General features: G+C 42.0%; 1 protein-coding gene across 3 annotated transcripts in view; it reads left to right on the top strand.

The window, feature by feature from the left end:
- ITCH (itchy E3 ubiquitin protein ligase) overlaps positions 1-20,336 on the top strand; it is a 66,622-nt gene that overhangs the window by 4,264 nt on the left and 42,022 nt on the right. The window contains exon 1 of one of the 3 annotated variants that reach the window (XM_061442060.1): positions 1,617-1,760. The exons of 1 other annotated variant lie outside the window; for it this stretch is intronic. In XM_061442060.1, coding sequence (XP_061298044.1) covers positions 1,659-1,760 — 102 coding nt within the window. In that variant the 5' untranslated portion in view covers positions 1,617-1,658. Of the gene's footprint in view, positions 1-1,616; positions 1,761-20,336 lie in introns of those variants that run through there. One more of the 3 variants, XM_061442062.1, reaches the window with a different exon arrangement.

Raw genomic sequence — 20,336 nt, 5'->3', positions numbered from 1 at the left:
TAACCCTGGCTTCAAACTTGCTTCCCAGGGATGCATACCTTCTGGCAAAGCCACACACTTCTGACTCCTCAGCACTCACAGGCTCCGACCAAGCAGCCAGTGTTGTTCTGTGCTGGAATTAAAGGGATTCCTGTGCTTGAAGTTATGTGCGCATATATCTTGGTCAATCATAACTGCAGAAGGCTAACTGGCATGGAAACATGTATGTTATTCTGTTAGGGGAAAACAATCTGAGCTGTTTTCTTGCTTAGGCCTCATCAACAGAAACAGTCATTTAATTGCAGCTATGGAATCTTTCTTATTGGAGTTTATGTGTGAGGCAGGAAGAGAAGACGGATTTTTACATCCCTACCAGTTGTAAGAAAATGCTAAACTTTGCACTTGTAAAGTGTGCGATATCCCTGAAACATTAGTGAGGATATTCTCTTACTCTTTGAAAATAATGGATTCTTTTCTCTGATTTCACTGCATGGAAACTGAACACTCTTATTCCTCTCTGTCAAAAGAGGAAGTGTATTTTAATTCCCATGTATTCACTTATGCAATGGTGCATTCTGGTTAAGAAAAAGTACACTCGAAACAAGGGTTTATGTAAAGGTTAAGTAATATTAATAGCTTACGTATCTGCAGCGCATACATTAAAACCACAAAACCTTGACTGTGTGGCCAAAGCCCACACTACCACTGACATCTCAGTTGCCTGTCTGTAAGAAACTCAGATTACCCAGAATGTCTCTTTTTGTGATCAGAAATTTCCCGTTAGTGTTGCTGTGATAACCCAGCACTGCCAGTGGCTTTGTTAAGCTATTCTTGCAACTTCAGCAGGGTGTTAGCCTAACCTGTGGGGCTGCTTTGGTGATCAATGATTTTTACTGTAGTGTGTGGAGTGGGTCCAGAGAAGGGAATGGAGCTAGTGCAGGGCCTGGAGCACAGGTGTGATGGGGAACGCCTGCGGAACCTGGGGGGTTCAGTCTGGAGAAGAGAAGGCTCAGGGGGGACCTGATTCCTCCCTACAACTGCCTGACAGAAGGATGGAGCCAGGAGGGGCTGGGTTCTGCTCCCAAGGAACAAGGGATGGGACAAGAGGAAACGGCCTCAAGCTGCACCAGGGCAGGTTTAGATGGAGCTGAGGAGCAATTCCTTCCCCAGAGGGTGCTCAGGCATTGGAACAGGCTGCCCAGGGCAGGGCTGGGGGCACCGTCCCTGGAAGCGTTCACACCCCGTGTAGACAGTGCCCTCAGTGCCATGGGTTAGTGGTGGCCTTGGCAGTGCTGGGGGATAGTTGGACTTGATGAGCTTAGAGATCTTTTCCAACCGAGCTGGTGCTATGATTTAATATTCTATGTATGTGCTGTGCGTACATACACACACAACCCTTCCAAGGGCCCTGGCCCATACGGTTTCTGTGGCAGGTGAGGTGATGATCAGGCCCAAGCGGCTCCGGGCAGCCTCACGGCCAAACCCCAGTCCTACCCCGGGAACCGAGCGCTGCGCAGCGCCCAGCAACCCCATTGCCACAGCCCGCGCACACAACGCGCATCACCACCGGCCCGGAAGTCAGGCACCGCCGGCCAGGCCGACCCGCGCGCCAGGCCCGCCGCGGAGCACGCCGGGAACTGTAGTCACGGCGCGGCAGTGGCCGCGAAGGGACTCGGCGCATGCGCTGCTCCCGCCCGACTTTGCGAAGTGGCTGCTTCAGGCCGGGCTGGAGCCGCTGCCATCTTGGCCGGGGAGCGGAGCAGCTGCTGCGCTCGTGCCCGGTGAGGGAGCGGGGTCCGCGCTGCGGGCGGGGCGGGCAGCGGGAGGCGGTGGCGGGCAGCGGGAGGCGGTGGCGAGCACGGTGGGGTCGGGGCTCTGCGGGCTCGGCAGGACGCGGCGTTCCCCAGCGCTTCTCTTGGCGGCCGTGGCGAGGCAGGGGGGAGAGAGGGACCCCGGCGGGCGTAGGCCCGTCTGCTTGAGGGGTTTCTCGCCCCGGGAGGGCCTCGCTGAGGGAACGTCTCTCCGCCAGTGCTGCCAGCCCAGGCCCTGGCGGGTGTAGGTCTTGGGCCGGAGATCGGACTAGGACGGCAGCGTCATTCTCTCCCCGGGGCACGGGGCGGCGGTGCCGGGACCCCGGCACTGCCCTGCGGAGGGCTGCCTGGCTCTGCCGCCCTTTTGCCGACGTTGCCGGCCTGCGCTGGGGCGCCCCTTCGTTCCGGCGGGTTGGGCCACCTGCCGGACCCCGGGCTGGGTCCCCTGTTTCCCCCATCTCTGCATCGCTTGTGCCCAATGTCCCCGGCAGTTTCTGCCCCTGCCACTTGTTCCAGGCTCCGTGTCGCTGAGATTAACCTCGAAACCTTCACCTTCTTTGGGCTCTGGGGATTCGCTCCCGTCAGAGGTTTTGTTTTCCGGCAGTCGGTCCGTAACGCAGCGCTCTCAAGCCTTCGTGTTTAGCTCCTCTGAAGAGCGCGTCCCCCCTCCGTCCTGTGGCCCCTCTAGTTCACGCTGCAGTCTCTTTGCGAGGCTTGGCTGCCTTTGTCTCGTCAGGGTACAGCCGTACCTTGAAGTAATGTTTCCCAGTGATAAAGCATGACAGTAGCTGGAGGTTTATACTGAACTGTGTTCGCTCTTGTAAACACAGCAGAATGGCAACGCTGGTGCCACCGCTCTTATTTTGGAAACACGGGCAAGTTCCAGCCGTTACACCTCCTGCTTCCAAAGAGGGTGTCTTTGACCTTGTGTAGCAATAGTATCCAGATAAAAGCAGAAGGTGGTGTTTGAGTATGCCTTTAGTGGCTCTGATAGCCAAGAATTCAGCTGTAACTTGTGATGGTAAGTGGCAAATAGAACTTCAGATCTGTGTGTGATGCAGAGGGAAAGGCAGGTGTAGCATTTGAGATGTCTGTTATCATTGTGTGCCATCCTTTACCCTTGAAGCTTCAGAAAATATCCCCAGCAAAACTTACAGTTTAGTTACAGACAAGTCAGACACGAGGGTAGTTTAGACCATATTTTCCCAATATATTATTGCTTCTTTTAGTGAGTTTCTCATAATTTTGTTTGGTGTCTGCTACCCTGACACTCATCCTTTTCAAAGGGAAAAGGAGAGAAATACAGACTGATACTTGTAAGTTGACAGTCACTCTTGAGGGTATGACAGTAGATCCAGCTCTGCTTGCTTGTATTTACCTGAAATAAGGCATAGATGTTTAAAAATTAAATATGAACTGCAGACTTAGATTCTGAGGATTGTAGTGCTTAAAAAAAAAATGTTTAAAAAACCAAAATAAACCAAAACCCCAAACACCAAATTTAAACTCCTTTCTCTCACAACGAAAGTCCAGAGTGATTCTGGTGTAATGCCAGTTACACTGCTCTTTGCTACAGCCATTTGAATCTAAACTTGCTCTAGTGTGCGTCGTTAGTTGTAGTGTCTAACAGTTTTAATCAGTGCACTGAACACATCTCTCAGCGATCAGTGAAATAATATGTAGCATTCTGATCCAAAGTGAATTTTCTTGTCTTCAAAGGAAGGACCTGATACAGTGCATGTGCAAGATGATGTTGTAGTGGAAAATAACTGAGACTTCTGAGTGCTAACTTTGAAAGCTTCTTACAGATTAAACAGTTACTTTGAGGCTTAAGAGAGATTGAGAAAAGATTATTTACATGAATTTATTAGTTAAGCAGCATCACCTCGATTTCTTCCCTCAATTTTCTCTCCCCCTTTAAAGTTCTGTTTCTTCTGTGGTGGAACACATGTGAAATATGAAGTTGTGTTTCTTTGTTTCTGAGTTTCAAAATGGTTGGGGAAGTTAACTACAGAACAAATAAGAAGACAGGTAGTAATGTAGCATGATGTTTCTCTCATAGAGTTGAAATTAATGGTTGTTTCTAGGCAAGCTCACCTTAGCATTGCTTGAAAAATATTTCGTGAGAGGTGTACAAAATCAATTTATTTTCTTCTATTGTAGAGCATATGCAATGGATAAGTGGCTTCTCAACAGCATTATCAGTGGATAGCAAACCAAGTGATACATCTGTTCAGCCATAGTAAAGTGGTTTTTATGTTGTTTTTCAGTTGATTTCTGCTTAAAAGCAAGGAAAAGAGTCTGTAGGGTTAGAGCAGAGGATAAACCCCTTGCAAACAGTAATGGTGAAACTTCTGGGAGTGCTGTTTAGTGTGAAGCCTTTCTGTTTAGCTAGCCAGTAATGTTCAGGTAATGTTCTAATTCTTGTCAGTCTGCTGCACTTACATGTAATTGAAGGAACTACTTTGTGCCCTTACACCTAAGGAAAGTGAATACGTGTGCATAACCTAGAGGAGAGTATTTGTCTCAGTTGCTGCCTGTAACTGTACTTTGGCCAGCTATAGAAGCACTTTGAAGTGAGTGGTTACTCAGAAGACGAAATAGACAAGCCATGATTATAGTCTAGCTTGGAAGGGTTCTGTTTTTTCTAGATACTTACTTTTTACTGTCTCATAAATTGAGTATTTTTAACGATTTTATGCAATCCTTCTTGGGCTTGGTTTGACTGTTATATGAGCTAATTCTGTGTCTGCAGTTTGGAGAGGGAAAGGTAATTTTTCTTCTTCATTCCTCTTATCTGTTCATTCCTCTTTTCTGAAGAATAAAGCAATATGGACTTGAACATTTTCTGTAAGAGACTGGCATTCTGGTTTTACTTGCTGTAGTGCAGAGTTGCTGCAGTTGAAGGATTGATCTTTTTCTTCATAAGAATTGGAAATTACACTCAATAGAAATGACAGCATTGTGACAAATTGGGAAAGAGTATTTTAAAGCAGCCAAGGCCCTATTTTGTATGACCAGCTCTTCAGTTATGCTGGCAATTTCTGCTTTTACTATACACAGGCATAGAACAAACTTCCTGGTAAAACATCAAGGGGAGATTTTTTACCCCCCTCTCTGAGGAAACGTGATACTAGATCTTGTTATGCTGGTTATTCAAATCATTTTTTAAACTTGGCAGTATGTTAATATGCTGTTCTCTCTTTTTTAAGTTTTATTACAGTCCTCCCATTTAGAAACTGATAATGCCTGCTTTCCACCCACCTGCCTGAGCTATTCTAAACCATGCTGGTAGGAGAGACCTATTGTTTCAGGCATGAAATGAATTACTTGCATGTTTGCATTTAGATCATTGATTTTTGAAGTTCAGAGTTTAGACTCAAATGGTATTGTTGGTAAGCAGGAAAAGGTCTGTTCTCTTCAGGTGGATTGTTAAAGTTTTATTGTGTGGAACCTTGTTTCTAATCAGGAAGAAGTGAAACTTGGGTGACTTACCTTTTACCTAAAATGTGCAGATCTTGTATTTGGACTTGGGTAGGTGATGATACAGAAGCTGGAGCTTTCAAGAAGAGGGTGTTAATATCAGCCTGTATGAAACCTTTATGCTCTGTTTTCTGTTCTTTAGAGGCCTAGTTTTTTGTCAAGGGTAGCCTTTCAATAGACTTTTTCTCTCTTAGTATTAGCTCAATATGTGGAAAGATCAGTTAAGATTTAAAGCAGTCTTCAATAGAAAAAGACTTAGTAAAGGCAGGTTTATAATCTGGTTCTCTTTTATTCATTTATTCATCAAGTGGATAGCCATTTGGAATGAAATATCCATCAAGAATATAATTTGTGACTGGGAGCATGTTCATTTACTTAAAAATAAAATGGGCTCTTTGATTCCTTCAGTTTCACGTGATCGTGATGGATCTTTTGCCAGTGCAAGTAATTTGTTAAGTGGTTACTACCCTTTTTAGCTTTGTCTTGTCCAGTGCAGTGAGAAAAGCTAATGAAGACTGGGTGCTGAGCAAGCTGAAGAAGAAGTGCTGAGACATGGAAGAGCAGATTGTGTTAATTTTTAACTTACTTTTGGTCAGTAACCATTCTAGTGCTTGCCCCTATCCCCAGTGCTGTCTTTTAATTATATATTAATAATCATTACTGTTGCTTGACAGTTAGAGTGCTCAGATATCCAAATACTATTTCTTCACTGCTGGTTTCATAAACATTTGAATGGATTAAGACCTGTTGCTCCAAGTACTGCATTTGTATGTACTTTTCTGACACCTTGGATCTTGCTCTGCCAGTGCCATGAGCTGCTCTTCTCTTCATTTATTTGCAGAGCGGCTGGCTGGAGTGAGCTGATTCTTTAGAAGGATTCCTCAACTTTAAAGAGTTTTTACTTTGGCTTGTCAGAGTTGAACTAATTGACCATTGGATCGCTGATTAAATTCTCTTCACAGGGTTTACCTCCGTAAGTGCCCTGTGTTTATATGTATGTGTGTATTTCCTACTGTTGTAGGAAATGTTGTACATAATTTCAGATACTAGATAAGAAATACTGGGATTGATATATAAAAATGTTCATGAGATGATAAAGTGCTTGGTCTGATCTTTAACCAGGCTTACTAACCTTTGTAAAAAGTGGGAGCTGCATATTTTCACTAGGTTTTACCTGTAGTTGGACACCTGTTACTATCTCTTCAAGTTGTGACCTCCTGGGGTGATCTTGCATATGAAGGGCACTTCACTCTAGAAAGGAAGTGAGGAAAAAGAAAATAGGGGAGCTTAGAAGGTAAAAAGTAACAGTGTGACACTGGCTTGTTTTCTGTGTAAGGATAGCAAGGCTGCTTCTGTTCTTCAGTGTACACAATTCATCCAGGGCACATGGTGTCATCAGTGATATAGTCCTCAAAGCAGCTTCTTTTTCCAGCTGTTTGAAAGGGAAGAATGGGTATGATGATAACAGGAAAGAGGAGGACGATGCTGAGGGTTTAGGAAAGCACTCTGTCCACCTTCCTTCCATAGCTATCCAGACTAAATAACTGTCACCTGAGCTTTTGGGTTTGTTTTACATTGTGTTATTTAGTTTATTTTAATTCCATTCAAAAGTCTTCATCATCTGAAGATACAGAGGAAGACTTAACAGTGGGCAGTACTTCTGCAGATAATGGGTGTACTCCATTTTGTGCTTGTTAAATTGAGTTTAACATGCTATTCTAAAGTGTTAAAATGTCTTTGCCTTCTGCAAATGCAGAATGCACTGTGTATTTAGAATGACCGATTTCCAGAGCAATGCTACATTTGTTAAACATTTGCTTGAACCGGATCTAGTTCGGGTGAATGAATTAGTGATCACAAGGTGAGGGTGTTCTCATTGTTCTTTTTGTGCACCATCGGACAATGCGGGAGTTAAGAGGGCAGGGACTTTGTTGACAGTAATGATAGGGATAGGATCTATCTATAGAGAAAGCCCTTACCACAGCTGGGATTGCTTTGCTTTTTGATCTTTCACTTCCTATTTTTAAAATAGTAAACTCTGTGTTTTGTATTTCTGCTGTCACAGCTTATAATCAAATACAGGAATGTTTTTATGCATTACAAGCTAAATAAAACTTTTCTGAACAAAATTGATAGACCTCCTCACATGTAGACTCAGGATTTGCATCTGGAAGACTCCTGTGTTGATTAAGGAGGTCATTATGCAGCATTATGACCCTATGGACTTTTACTCTAGTATGTGTGTACCTTCTTGGTTTGCCACATTTTGCATGGATGGGTAAGCCATGAAGGAGCATATGTATGGTGTAGTAAGTGTGTTCACACTGTGTTAACACTCCTTGTGTAGGACAGTTTGTCAGGGCATGCAAAGTATGCCTGTTTTATTAAAAATAAAACTAAAACTAGTTTTTCAGTTCTCAGGAACTCTGAGCTTCTCTTCTTCCTGAGGATTTACTGAATTTAAACAGGTCAGTGAGTGTCAGTTCAGCAGCAGAACTGACACAAAGGTGGGGACTAGGAGTCCCCATGTGTAACTAGGAGGAACATGAAGAGGAAGGTGAGAGCACTCTTTCAGCAATATCAGACTGCTACAGTAGGACTGTGTGCTCCCCTGATAACTGTGCTGCTGTCATTCTTACTGTGCACTTACCTCTGGCTTGCTGTCAAGTTTCAGTTTAGGAGGCAGTTCTAAGCTTCTTCACATACCTGTGGGCTTTAAGTTGTGTCCCTGCAGTATGGTGATTCCCTGGAAGTTGAAGGATGCAATTAAAACTTGTTGTTAGCAGATAAACCTACTCTTTTAAGTATGCTCTTGTCAGTTCTTCATAGAAGATCTGGCGTAAAGACTGAAACTTTCAGTCAAGGATTTTATTTATTACTACAATTGGAAGTCCTGGGTTTCAGAGTCCAAAGGTTTCAGAAGAGAACCCTACTTTGTCTTCTGATAAAGGGCAAAAGGGTTTCAGAGCAGCCCCACAAAACCCCAGTTAAATGGAAGTGCTGAGAATACTGAAATAGTGGTGCAGTTCTAATCCATCTTTTTCCTATAATTTCTGTTTTATTTTTCAGAGGCATGGGCTGGAATGTAACAAGCAGTTGAATGTTGTGGGGTAGGGGTGATTTTGTTGTCCCCTCCTGGCTATGCTTTCCTGTTGCCATCTGGTCACTTGCAGAAGATTCCCAGGAAGCAGGTGGTGGACTTCTGTTGGAATTAGAAAGCATGAAGATGATTCCTCTGGAACATAAGATTGTGCTTGCAGCAGTTTGCAGTTCTAAAAAAGACAGTGACCCATAGCAGGCTTTCAGATATCTTCTTGTTTACTTAAATCGTCTCAATTTCCCCCTCACCCTCCCAGAAATTCTCATTTCCATTACATCTTTTGGCTTTGTGTATTTTACTTTAGTAAAGCATAATTTAGGTTGGAAATAGGCAAACTTTATTTCCAGCTGGCACTGAATTTAACACATGGGAATGTTACTTAATTTTGTTGCAAACACTAGATTTCCAGTTCTAGTTTCTTTGATTATTTGTAATACGTAAGAGTATTCAGAGAAGCAGATTATTTTTCTTACGGGGCAGTGTATGTACAGTCTTACCTTGGTAAATGTAAGAATTTCAGCGCATTGGGTACAGTAGTTCTTACAGTTGAGTCCAAGTTAATCAAGAGGAACGGTATCTTGTACTGTCTAACTTGTTAAAGCAAGTACAAGCAGCAAGTGACAAAGAACTTTCTTTTTCAAGAGATTCCAAATAATCCAAGCAAAGCTCAGGTTTGTGATTGCCGCTGGTAGTAGAGAATGAAGCAGTTATTTGAGCCTTGCCAGGTTGAGTTGCAGATCTGTGCAGTCTGTTTTGGCTGAGTTTATTGCTTGGGTACTTCTAGTGACAGTCTGTTCAGCAAAATAGTTTTTGTTGGGCAATATCATTCACCAGTATCTTTCTGCCAATATCTCCATGGCCCTTTTTATCTGTGTTCATGAGGCGTGCCTAGGGATCTCTTCATCACCACCCCAGAGAGAGGCACCTTTGTACAGGTGTACAGCACTTACTCAGTGCTGTTGAACACTCTTTGAAAACAAGGTGTGTTGCATGCTATACAGTTCTGAACAGAACATACTAATGAACCATGTATAGGTTAGTATAGGTACCAGCTTTATTCTGTGATTGAAGAATGTCCTATGGGTGACGGGATCTGGTTTTGGTTCTGGGTTTCTAGACTGCTAGTAAACAACATCCTTTCAAAAGGCTTCTTTTAAAAACAATCTTTAAAATAACTGTAATAGTGGGTGTACTTGTTAGTAATGATTACAGGTAAGAGTGTAATTTAGTGGTCAAGCTTTCTATTTCCATCCCCCCAGAGTTAAAACCTTTATGTATCTTTGTTTGAATAAGGGTGCGTATGAGCCACTAAATATTCAATAAAGTGCTGCAAATGGAATGGGGAAATATGTTGGAGCAGGCATTGAGCTGCAAACAAGAAGAAAAACTAATGGCTGGAGATTACAGAGTCCTGAGTAGTTTGTCCTCTGTTAGGAACTGAATATATAACTTCTTCTAAAGTGACTTGTTCTAAAGCTGGAAGGTAGATGGTGGAACAGAAGGTGCTGGCCTTGCATTTTATTCTGCTGTGAGAGTTGATAATATAGAGATAGCTTCTTACTGACAATTCAGAAGTAATGCCTTTGAAATACGCTTAAAAATAGCTGCAGTACAAAACCAGTAGTTTTCGTCTGATGCCAAAGCACAAAATAAGCAGTCAGAGTAGTTAAAGCTCAAGTGGTTCTCCAATAGATCTGCTAGTCTTAGCTCTCTTTCCATGAGCATCAAAAGAAGTTCTGCAGTTTCTGAAATTTGTGTTTATGAAAGTTAATGATTCCCCCCTTTTTAATTGGGAAATAACAAAAACTGTCATGTGAACTCTGATGCTCTGTGGTATTTCTGTAATAGTGAGGTAAGGGAGCTAAATGTATGCACTGGGAACTGTGAAATGAGTGAAAATTAGTGGATATGTTAAAAAAGGCTAAAGTGGTAGAGCAGCACACTGATGTGGATTTAATCAGTTTGGTATGCAGCTATATTGTGCCTCCACATCAAAATACCTGTATATGTCACTGGGATTTTTGGCAGTATCATAGTTTGGTCTTTATATCGTAAGAGAAACTTCATTGCCATTCTTTCTCACTGAGGTTTGCATTGATTTATACAGATATGTCAGAAACTTTGAGAAGCTCTTAGGGGATCAGCATCCTTTAAGTGACACAGCAGTACAAATTTGTTACACATGGGATATTTTTAGTGTAGAGTAATTTGGCTGTAAGTACTTCAGAGATGGGGACAGAGGCTTTATCATGTATAAGAGACATGGAGCAACATATTGCTTACTGTCTGGATTTGCTCTGGAAAGTTACTGCGATATGAGTTAAAATGAAGGAAATTCTTAAAGGTATGAACGGCTTGAAACCTGCCATCAGCAAAGTAAAATGTCTTTTTGTCTTTTTTTCTATCACCCATTATATTCAATAACTTCCCCACCTCTGATGTTATGTAAATAATGAAGGTATACCACAGGCTCCAAGGCAGCATTATGTGAACATTTAGTGAGGTTTCTTACCATGGCAAAAGAAAATTGCAGTAAGATGGGAATCAGTGTGCCTGTGAAGTGTAAAATGGTGCATGGGTTTATTCCTTTTCAGGTCCAGAACTTTGCACTTCCTTTTGTGGAACTTCTGTTTCATCAGCTTATTTGCTGAGGGTGAGCTTGGTCCCATTGTCCAGGTGATAAATGAAGTTGCACAGTGTTGGTCAAGTGTTTACCCTGGCTACAGCACTAAGGATTGGCCTTTAGCTGAGTGGTATCCTGCTGACCACAACTCCTTGAGTCTTAAAGCTCAACCAGGTTTTCAGTTCACCCCGTGGTTCTGTCTGACCCATATGTTGTTTTGTCTGCGAGGATGTAGTATGAGACAGTATCAAAGGTAACTAGCATCCACTGCTGTCACTGCTCTTTCTCATCGCAGAAAGTTGTCAGTTTAGCCAAACGTGATTTCCCCTTCATAAATCCATGCTGACTAATCCAAATCACCTTCTGTCTATAATATGTTAATAAATGGCTCTGGTGAGAATTTGCTCCCTGACCTTCCCTGGGATTGAGAGGGGACTGACCAGCCTGTTGTTTCTTGGGTTGTTAGTCTTGCTTTTTTGAAGGAGTGTGTCTTGTACCTTTTTCAGTACCTGGGAATGGGGAGAGTCACCCAGAGGAGCTGAGTGACCTTTTCAGTTTTGCATGGCAATTTGGGCTTCACCAAGCTCAAACTACAGAGATTTATCAGAAATGTTAGTTTTGGCGAATTATTTTCTCTAGCACACATAATGAATGAGGGAAAAAAATCTGGTTTTAGCATCTCTGTAGATGCTTAATACTTCCTGAAATGTATCCATCTTCTAAAAAGAAATTTGTGTTTACATGCTAGCGATACTCAGTTACTGGTTTTACTTCCACATGAAACAAGTAGTTCTGTGGTCCATCCCATTGCCGAGGCCTCAGAGAAACACTGTATCTTACCCTATTTGCAGACACAAGTACTTTGTGCATTAGTCATTCAAGTTAAATAGGTACATGCTTTAAATGCAGTCTGTTTGTCTGAGAGAATCCTTATTTATTTAGTTTTAACTGCTGTGGTCATGTCTTTCCAGTAGTTTTGCAGGAAAAATTTTCTAGCCTTTGTTTTGCGTAGAAGAAGGGGAAAAGCAATGATGGAGAGTGGGGAATTTTGGGGGTTCCTTTTTATCTTTTTATAAAGAAAAACATTCTATGGAAGAATCTGCTCTGAAGCTGTCAAAAGAGAGTGAAAGGCAGAAGTCCTGACGCAAAGTGACTAAGCATACTCATGCATGAAAATACTTTACATCCACGAGCTGAGAATTAATGCAGTAGAATGAGCTAGTCAGTGAACATAACTTAGAGGTGTGGAGGTTTTCCATGTGGCTATCACGCATGCCACAGAGGAGCAGGGGAACGGGAAGCAGGGAAGGCAGCTGCAGTAGTTTTAATTGTATTTATGTGGACAAGGAGTTCACTTTGGAAATGAATTCCCTGATTGTTCTCACAGACTGTGCTTTGGTTTGACTTATGGTGTGCTTGGGTCAGGGAAGCTGACTTGCTTATGCATAAAGCTAAACTGGAAGCTGCAGTCCCACTGGTGTGGGGCTGTGGGATCAGAGTAAAGCTGTTCCAAAACTCAAACTCCAGAAATGTGTACAGTGTTGGTATTGGGGCTACAGACCCTTCTTACTGTCTACCACCTCTGCTGTTACATTTTGCTAGCTGCTGATGTGGACATGGCCAGAGCAGATCTGGTTAATGAAGGTACAGTGAGAGTTTAAAGCCCTGCAAAAAGGCTATTGCCATTCTAAAAGATGCTATAACAGTAAAGAAGCAAGTCAACTACAGTATTTGAGAGGTGTGTACAAGGAGCTTTCGGAAAGATTTGAGTACAATGGCTCTGTAACAAAAGAGGAATCTGTTTTGGCAGATATTTCCCTCAGTGAAGCTTAGGAGCCAGGAGACAGTGCAATAAGCTAATATGACCTAAAAAGGAATAGGCCTATTTTTAAATGCAACTTTTAGAAAGGAATTCTTTTAGTTTCCCTTGAATGTGTGCAGTAGGAACAAGTGTACAAAATGAAGCAGGAAAAGTCTTCAGGAAGAAAAAAGAAATGAACCAAAAAGAAACCTAAACTGAAGGAGGAACTTTTATGTGGATTTTTGTTAACAAAAGGTGCATGTAAACGCACATCCAAAGGTATTAAAGGAATACCTGTTACATTCCCTAACCCTGGAATTACTTTCGGAAAACAGTGAGATGGAGAATGGGTCAGAAGGAGTTAGATTAGAAGCTCTTCGTCTTTCAACTGGGAGCCTTAGGAAATGAATATACAAACATATATGTACAAACGTGCTGGAAAAATAATTACACATTTAAGAATTAAATCATAAAACATATCTTGTCATATAATTACATTTTTTTAGAACTATTACCTTTGCCCTCTGATTTTAGTAAAGCAGTTTGATTTACAGTTTGCATGAAGTCCTGAAAGAAGTAAATTACCTTAGCTGAGAAATATCTCATGAGATGGAAGTTGTAGTTGAATGTGGCAGGAAGGGGGCTGCTTGGGGTAGAAGAGGCTGTTCTGTTTGGAGTTCCCCTGTTCTCTGTTTATTCACTCTTTTTCTCCATATTATTGCAAATACTGAGAGGAATTGAATTTCTAAGGAATTAATCTTTAGGTACCTTCATATTTTAACTTTCATGTTAAGTATGGTTTGTTTTTCTTGATCCATTTCAGTAGCAGTGTGGCAGGGACCTGCAGGAGGGTCAGTGTGAGGTTTTTTTGCACATTTATGTGTTAGGATATGTGTTAGTGTGAAACTGCAGTGTCACTCGCTGTCATTGTATTGAGAAACTTGAACACAAATATACATAGGAAGGTTCTGAGAGATAAGTGCTGCTTGGCAGTTGGTTAGACTGTGTTCAGAAATGTCTGAGAGTAAAACCAAACTCTCCTCCTCCTGTGTGAGAGACTTTGTAGCCCAACTTTAAATCAGTGTCTGTTGTGTATAATTTGTCTCCTTGTCCATCATTGTCTGACCACTTCATAACAGGGAAAAATTTAAGTATTTTATGGTGTGGTATTTTTATCTTGGCAGGTTTTGTTCATGTGTTTTATGTGGAATAACTTTTAATCATTGACTGTCTTTGTTTGAAATATGGAAATGTTAATTTGTGTTTTTCCTCACTATTTCTACTAACTTGCATTTCATAAGAACTGTTAGAACTGCAGAAAGATGGGTAAAAGGGAGGTGATTTGATGTATCTCTTCCAGGCAATCATCAGTTGATAAATTACAAGTACAAAAATTGCTTAAAGGAATAAAAATAACTTACAATTGTGACTTAAAATTTTTGTTCTGGGTGATAACATTAGGATTATTTCATTGCCCTAATTAAAAATCAATTTAATAACATAAATAAAGTGGCTTATGGCTTGTGGATGTGTGTCCATCTCTTCTCACTACCATATCACATAGCTAATGCAGTGATAAGTGGAGGCTTCCAGATAAATTCCTTCCTTCCCCTTCCATAGTAACAGGCAGGAAGAGACTTTGGTGAAGTTCTTCAGAGAATTTCCTTTTCATCTTTCATGATAAGGTCTAAAATAACCTGTTGCAATCACCAGCATTAATATTTGAGATGCTGAAGATTGGGGTGTTGCTTTGTTAGGAACCTCTTAGCGTCAGAGCCAGCTGAAGCATAAATGTAGCTGTGGAGCAAAATGAGATTTTTATGGAGCAAACAGAACATAAATATTCCTGCTTTTGGTAACTCTGTTTTGTAACTCTTTTGGACTCCATCTCTTCAGTGCTTCTTTGTGCTCAGAGCTTTCTGTTGCGATTACAATATGAGTAGTGTTGAGAAACATAATCTCTGAATTACGAAACAAATTCATGTATTTCTGAGCAGATAGGGTGTTAGGGTACAGTCTTCCTTAGGTAAAGTGTAACCAAGGTTGCATGCTGCAGAATATTGGTTTGATGAAACAGTTCCAATTCAAAACACAATTCAAAGCAAGTACTAAATGCTTTTGGCTACCTGCTTGGTGTACTGGTAGTGCACAGTTACCAGTGACTGCTCATAACCACCTGGCCACACCGCCAGCTTTTCCCTTGAGAAAATTCTTCTCCAGGGTTACCACAGGAAAATGTTTACACTTTTGAAGTACTTTCTTTTAAAAACCTGGAAATTTAACAATGTTGCTTTTTAAAAGTGAAATATAAAAGGAGGTTTTGCCCATTAGGGCTCTGTCAGCACATGTCTACCAATGACATTGCTTCAGTCTTTGTAATTGTCTTCTCTGAGAAAGGATGTCCCTGACGTTACAGCACAGTTTATTTTTAACCTGTATTTCCATCGAGCTCCATGTAGGACATGGTTCACAGTGCAAGGAAGTGGAAGAGTCAAAAAGAAAACTGTAATTAATTTTTACAAGATATAGAAGTTCTGATTGCTAAAAGTTGATGCCTTTTTTTTTTTTTTTTAGAGATGTCTAACGGTCCTAATAAAAGGAGTTGGGTAAGGTCGGATGAACTTTGGTATTTGGAAGTGCAAAAAGGGTATTTCCCTATGTGCTCCATTGTGGAGTCCCTCCCATGGGATACAATACTTAACAAACTTCTCCAGTGGGGGCTTTCCCATGGGCTGTGGTTCTTTAAGAACTGTTCTAGCATGGGTTCTTTCCATGGGGTGCACTCCTTCAGGAAAACATTCCTCCTGTGTGGGTCCCCATGGACCACAGGTCCTGCCAGCAAACCTCCTCCTGCATTGGCTCCTTTCATAGAATCATAGGATAGTTAGGGTTGGAAAGGACCTTAAGATCATCTAGTTCCAACCCCCTTGCCATGGACAGGGACACCTCACACTAAACCATCTCACCCAAGGCTCTGTCCAGCCTGGCCTTGAACACCACCAGGGATGGAGCATTCACAGCTTCCCTGGGCAACCCATTCCAGTGCCTCACCACCCTCACAGTAAAGAATTTCTTCCTTATATCCAGTCTAAACTTCCCCTGTTTAAGTTTGAACCTGTTACCCCTTGTCCTGTCACTGCAGTCCCTAATGAAGAGTCCATCCCCAGCATCCCTATAGCCCCCCTTCAGATACTGGAAGGCTGCTATGAGGTCTCCACGCAGCCTTCTCTTCTCCAGGCTGAACAGCCCCAACTTTCTCAGCCTGTCCTCATACAGGAGGTGCTCCAGTCCCTGCTCATCCTCGTGGCCTCCTCTGGACTTGTTCCCGCAGTTCCATGTCCTTTTTATGTTGAGGACACCAGAACTGCACACAATACTCCAAGTGGGATCTCATGAGAGCAGTGTAGAGGGACAGGATCACCTCCTTCGACCTGCTGGTCGCGTTCCTTTTGATGCAGCCCAGGATACGGTTGCTTTCTGGGCTGCAAGCACACACTGCTGGCTTATATTCAATTTTTTTGTTGACCAACACCCCCAAGTCCTTCTCCGCAGGGCTGCTCTGAATCTCTTCTTTGCCCAACCTGTAGCTGTGCCTGGGATTGCTCCGACCCAGGTGTAGGACCTTGCACTTATCGTGGTTAAACTTCATAAGGTTGGCATCAGCCTACCTTACAAGGTGGACTGCAGCCTCCTGCCAGGAGCCTGCTCCTGCGTGGGCTCTGCACAGGCTGCGGCTTCCTTTTGGGCATATCTGCCTGTTCTACTGTGGGATCATCCATGGTCTGCAGGGGACAGCCATGGTGTTCTTCATGAACTGCAGGGGAATCTCCACTCTGTTGCCTGGTAACACCTCCTCCCCTACTTCTTCTTCACTGACCTTGGTATCTGCAGAGTTGTTTCTCTCACGTTTTCTCACTCCTCTACCACACAACTGCTGCACAGTGGTTTTTACCCTCTCTTAACTGTGTTATTGCAGAGACACTACCAGCATCTCTGATGGGCTTAGCTGGGGCCAGTGGTGGGTGTCCTGGAGCTGGCTTTCTCCAGCATGGCACAACTCCTTGTCTTTTCTCACAGTGATTACCCCTGCAGGGTCCCTGCTACCAAAGCCACATAAATCCAATAAAACCACCTACTATGGAGACAGGTTTGGGGCTAAATTGCTTTCAGGGATTTGATACTCCATCAAGAAACGGCAACCAACAGTTGTTTCAAGATCTTGCTATATAGGGTAAGCTTCCACAAGAGGAGGCCCAGGAAAATAGTTTTGCCCATCATGAGATGGATAAAAGAGCACAAACCCTTATAAACAAACTTTGTGTTGTCTGCCCATAATAACACATGGGTACTTCCAACCATAAAAGGAATAGGCTGGAATATCTGGTTTCTTGACTGAAAAACATAGTCTTGCTTTGTGAGTAGCAAGGTGACTGCTTCCCTTGCAGTCCACAGATCAGAACATAAATCAGGTGTGCACAACAACTAAAAGCATTCTCCTGAATCCTCATCACACAAATATTAGGATGAAGCATAGTTCAGAGTCAATGCAGTATTGTGTTGAAACTGTATTATTACAAAATCTTTTTTAACAAGAGCTTAAAAGGCTAAAATAAGTTTCTAAAAGCAGTGATTTGTAAGGGGTTAATCCAGTTACTGTCCAGTTAATACCAATGAATCCAACAGTTTAAAAATCTGATTGATTGTCGTAGCATGATTCAAGTTTCGCTCTCTTCTCTGTCTTCCTAAAAGCAGTTTAATTCTCTCTGCTGTGGGTTAACGTGTGCCAAGTTTAATATATCTTGTTTTCCAACAGTGGTATTTAAGAACCAGGCATTTTAAATATTGCTCTATTTCTAAGATTACAGCAGTTCAACCAGTTTTGGCTTAGTGGTTTGCATATATGAATTGTTGTCCTCTTTGAAATGTATTGTACCATGAGAAGGAAATGGCTAAAATAAAAATAGACCATCCCTTTGTTTTTACAAATGGTTTTAATTCTCTCATGCAGCTCTCTGCAGTGGCTTTCCTTGCCAGGCTTCTTGGAATCAAGCAAAAGGCATATGACATTCATGTACACTTTTGTCTTTTGTTCCTCTCTGAGCATTTCTTAGAAGTCGGTAAAAGCTATGTCCTTTTAGTCAGGAAGGAAATTCATTGGCAACTTAAGTGAGTTGGTGGCAAAGCCTGTTCTGTCCCTTTTATCCTGCCTGCCACAGCCTTAGCCTGTGAACAGCTTGTGGTTGGGGAATTACTGATGTGCTGCTAAAAGGGAAGAAACTGTCAAACTTCTCGATTCCCCCCTCCGCACCCCTTTTAGTGTTCTATATTGCAGTACTGTTTCTTTACATGTCTTTTTTTCCAATTGTTCAGCATCAAATGCTATCTGTATGTAGAAAGAAGTCCTATGAAGTATTTCTGCCAAGGGACAGGTCATACAGGCAGGCTTCTTGGTGCACAGGGATGCTAATGAATGAATTCTCTATAATTTTGATGTAAGTCTTTGGTTTGAGAGGCCTGAAGACATAGTTTAATTTGGATTGCAGACAGTGTTGTTGGAAGCATTTTTGTCTGTATGTTGAAGTTGATGGACCAGTTCTATCTGCACAGTTTGCATAAGGAACACTGGTGATCCCTGGTATTGAGGTAAAAGTTACAGTGTGAATATCACGGGGTGTCTGGCCACAACATTTCCAGAGTTATTCTGTCTTTCCTCAGGCAATCTCTTTGTTTTGATAGTCAGGTTAAATGTTTTTCAACTCTTTCAACTTAGAAACTGTGGATTCAAAAGAGTTTCCCATGTTTATTTCTCTTTTGAAGTGGTACTTCGCAAAACCAAGGAATTGGTGCTGAGGTTTAATGTTGTATAATTAATTGTCCCAGTGCTTTTAGGAAGGTGTTTAAGGCTGTGAATCTGTAGTTCCTCAGTCTTTGCTGCTATCATTTTAAATATGTTCATAACACAGCATAGAGCCATCTTCTGATGCTATTGTAGGGTATCAGTAGGGTGTCAGACTGATCATTTATATTGTGTATGAGGTCGGTGGAAATTAGTATGACAAATCTCAGTGAGACTTTACAGGAAAGGAATGTGGTATTTACTTCTAAAGTCTCAGTTTAATTTTACCCACTCCACTCATTCTCTCCTACACATCATTTCCTCTTTTCTCTCACAGTTGTGTACTCACAAGCACCAGGACATTTGTGTGTTGAGGTGGTATAGTTGGTGTCTCTTATGTGCAATATGGAGCTAATGGTATCTGTCAGCTGTTTGGCATGGTTTTGAGTTCCTTTTGGTGACAACCTACTTTATAGGTGGATATTTGATATCCTATGGGAGTCGTTTTAAGCTTAGTCCTTTGCTTTAAAATCTGGCTTACTTCAGCCCTCATAAATCTGAAGTAAAGGCTTAAGTTGTTTTTTTTATTCCTTACTTGGAATATCCGTATCCTTGTAGCTGCAGTATGTTTTCCTGCTGGGCTAACAGGAAAAGGAAGGATGTATGTGATGTAATGTAATCCTGCTGGCACTCTCTTTAACCCACAGGTTCCTTTGCTGGCCAGTCAGCTGTGTCTTACCAGAGTGAAGGCATCCTGGTCTTAACGCAAACACTCCTCAGAAAAGAAGTGTCCTTTGTTATCAATAAAAGCTATTCTTTTAACCTTTGTTTTGCTGGTTTTCCAGGTTTATACATGCATGTTTCCATTCCTCCGTAGTTCATACTAATCTTAACATCTCCATTACAGTTGTCTACAAGGTATGTTTACCTGTAGCAGAAAAACATCCAATAGGAATATTCAGGATAATAGTTACCCAGATAATCTCACTCATAATATTATATATATATATACACCTGTTGCAGGAGATAAAGGGAGATATGACTTCTGACTCTGAAATACTGCTGTACTTCAAAAGGGTGTAGAAATGAAAGCCTGTAAGCAGATGCAACAAGAAAGTGGTTCTTGTGTTGAGCCAGAAGTACAATGGATCGTATCTGTGGTATATATAAATTAGATAGTGGGAAAAATGTAAAATACACATTTTTAAGGTGGCATAATGGGTGAAATTTCCACTTAAATGTCAAGGATTTCTCATTAGCAAGCCCACAGTAGGGAAAGGACAAAAGTTGGACACCTCTTCTCTTATGGTTCTTGGTTTATCTATCTATCTATCTTTCCCCTTGGAAGGGCTCATCTATCTTTCCCCTTGTTGCAGCCCCTGAAGGTTACTTGGGTTGCTTCCCGAAGTGATTAAATTGTATTTCCCATAATTATATTTTTATTTAGTCTATTGAATTGGCTCAAGTGTTGTCTTTGAGTCTGCATCTCACTCGTTCTTACCAGAGCAGCTGCCTTTATGTGGCTTCATGAATAATTAAACAGAGTGTGTATGCCGTAGAAGGGAGGTGTGCATGTGGTGCTGGGTCTAACCTGGGGAGTACTTTTGCTGATAGTGGAGATGTGTCGACACCAGCTCAGCAGTTCAGCCTAGAGTCTTGGGCTGGTTTCCAGTATACTCTGCATTTCACAGCTGTTCAACAGG

This window comes from Pezoporus flaviventris, unplaced genomic scaffold, assembly GCF_033815535.1.
Source record: "Pezoporus flaviventris isolate CSIRO_AGI_PZ_B2104156 unplaced genomic scaffold, CSIRO_AGI_Pfla_v1 ptg000213l, whole genome shotgun sequence".
NCBI lineage: Eukaryota > Metazoa > Chordata > Aves > Psittaciformes > Psittacidae > Pezoporus > Pezoporus flaviventris.
The sequence above is the reverse complement of the archived record's forward strand: the minus strand, read 5'-3'. Positions and strand labels throughout refer to the sequence as shown.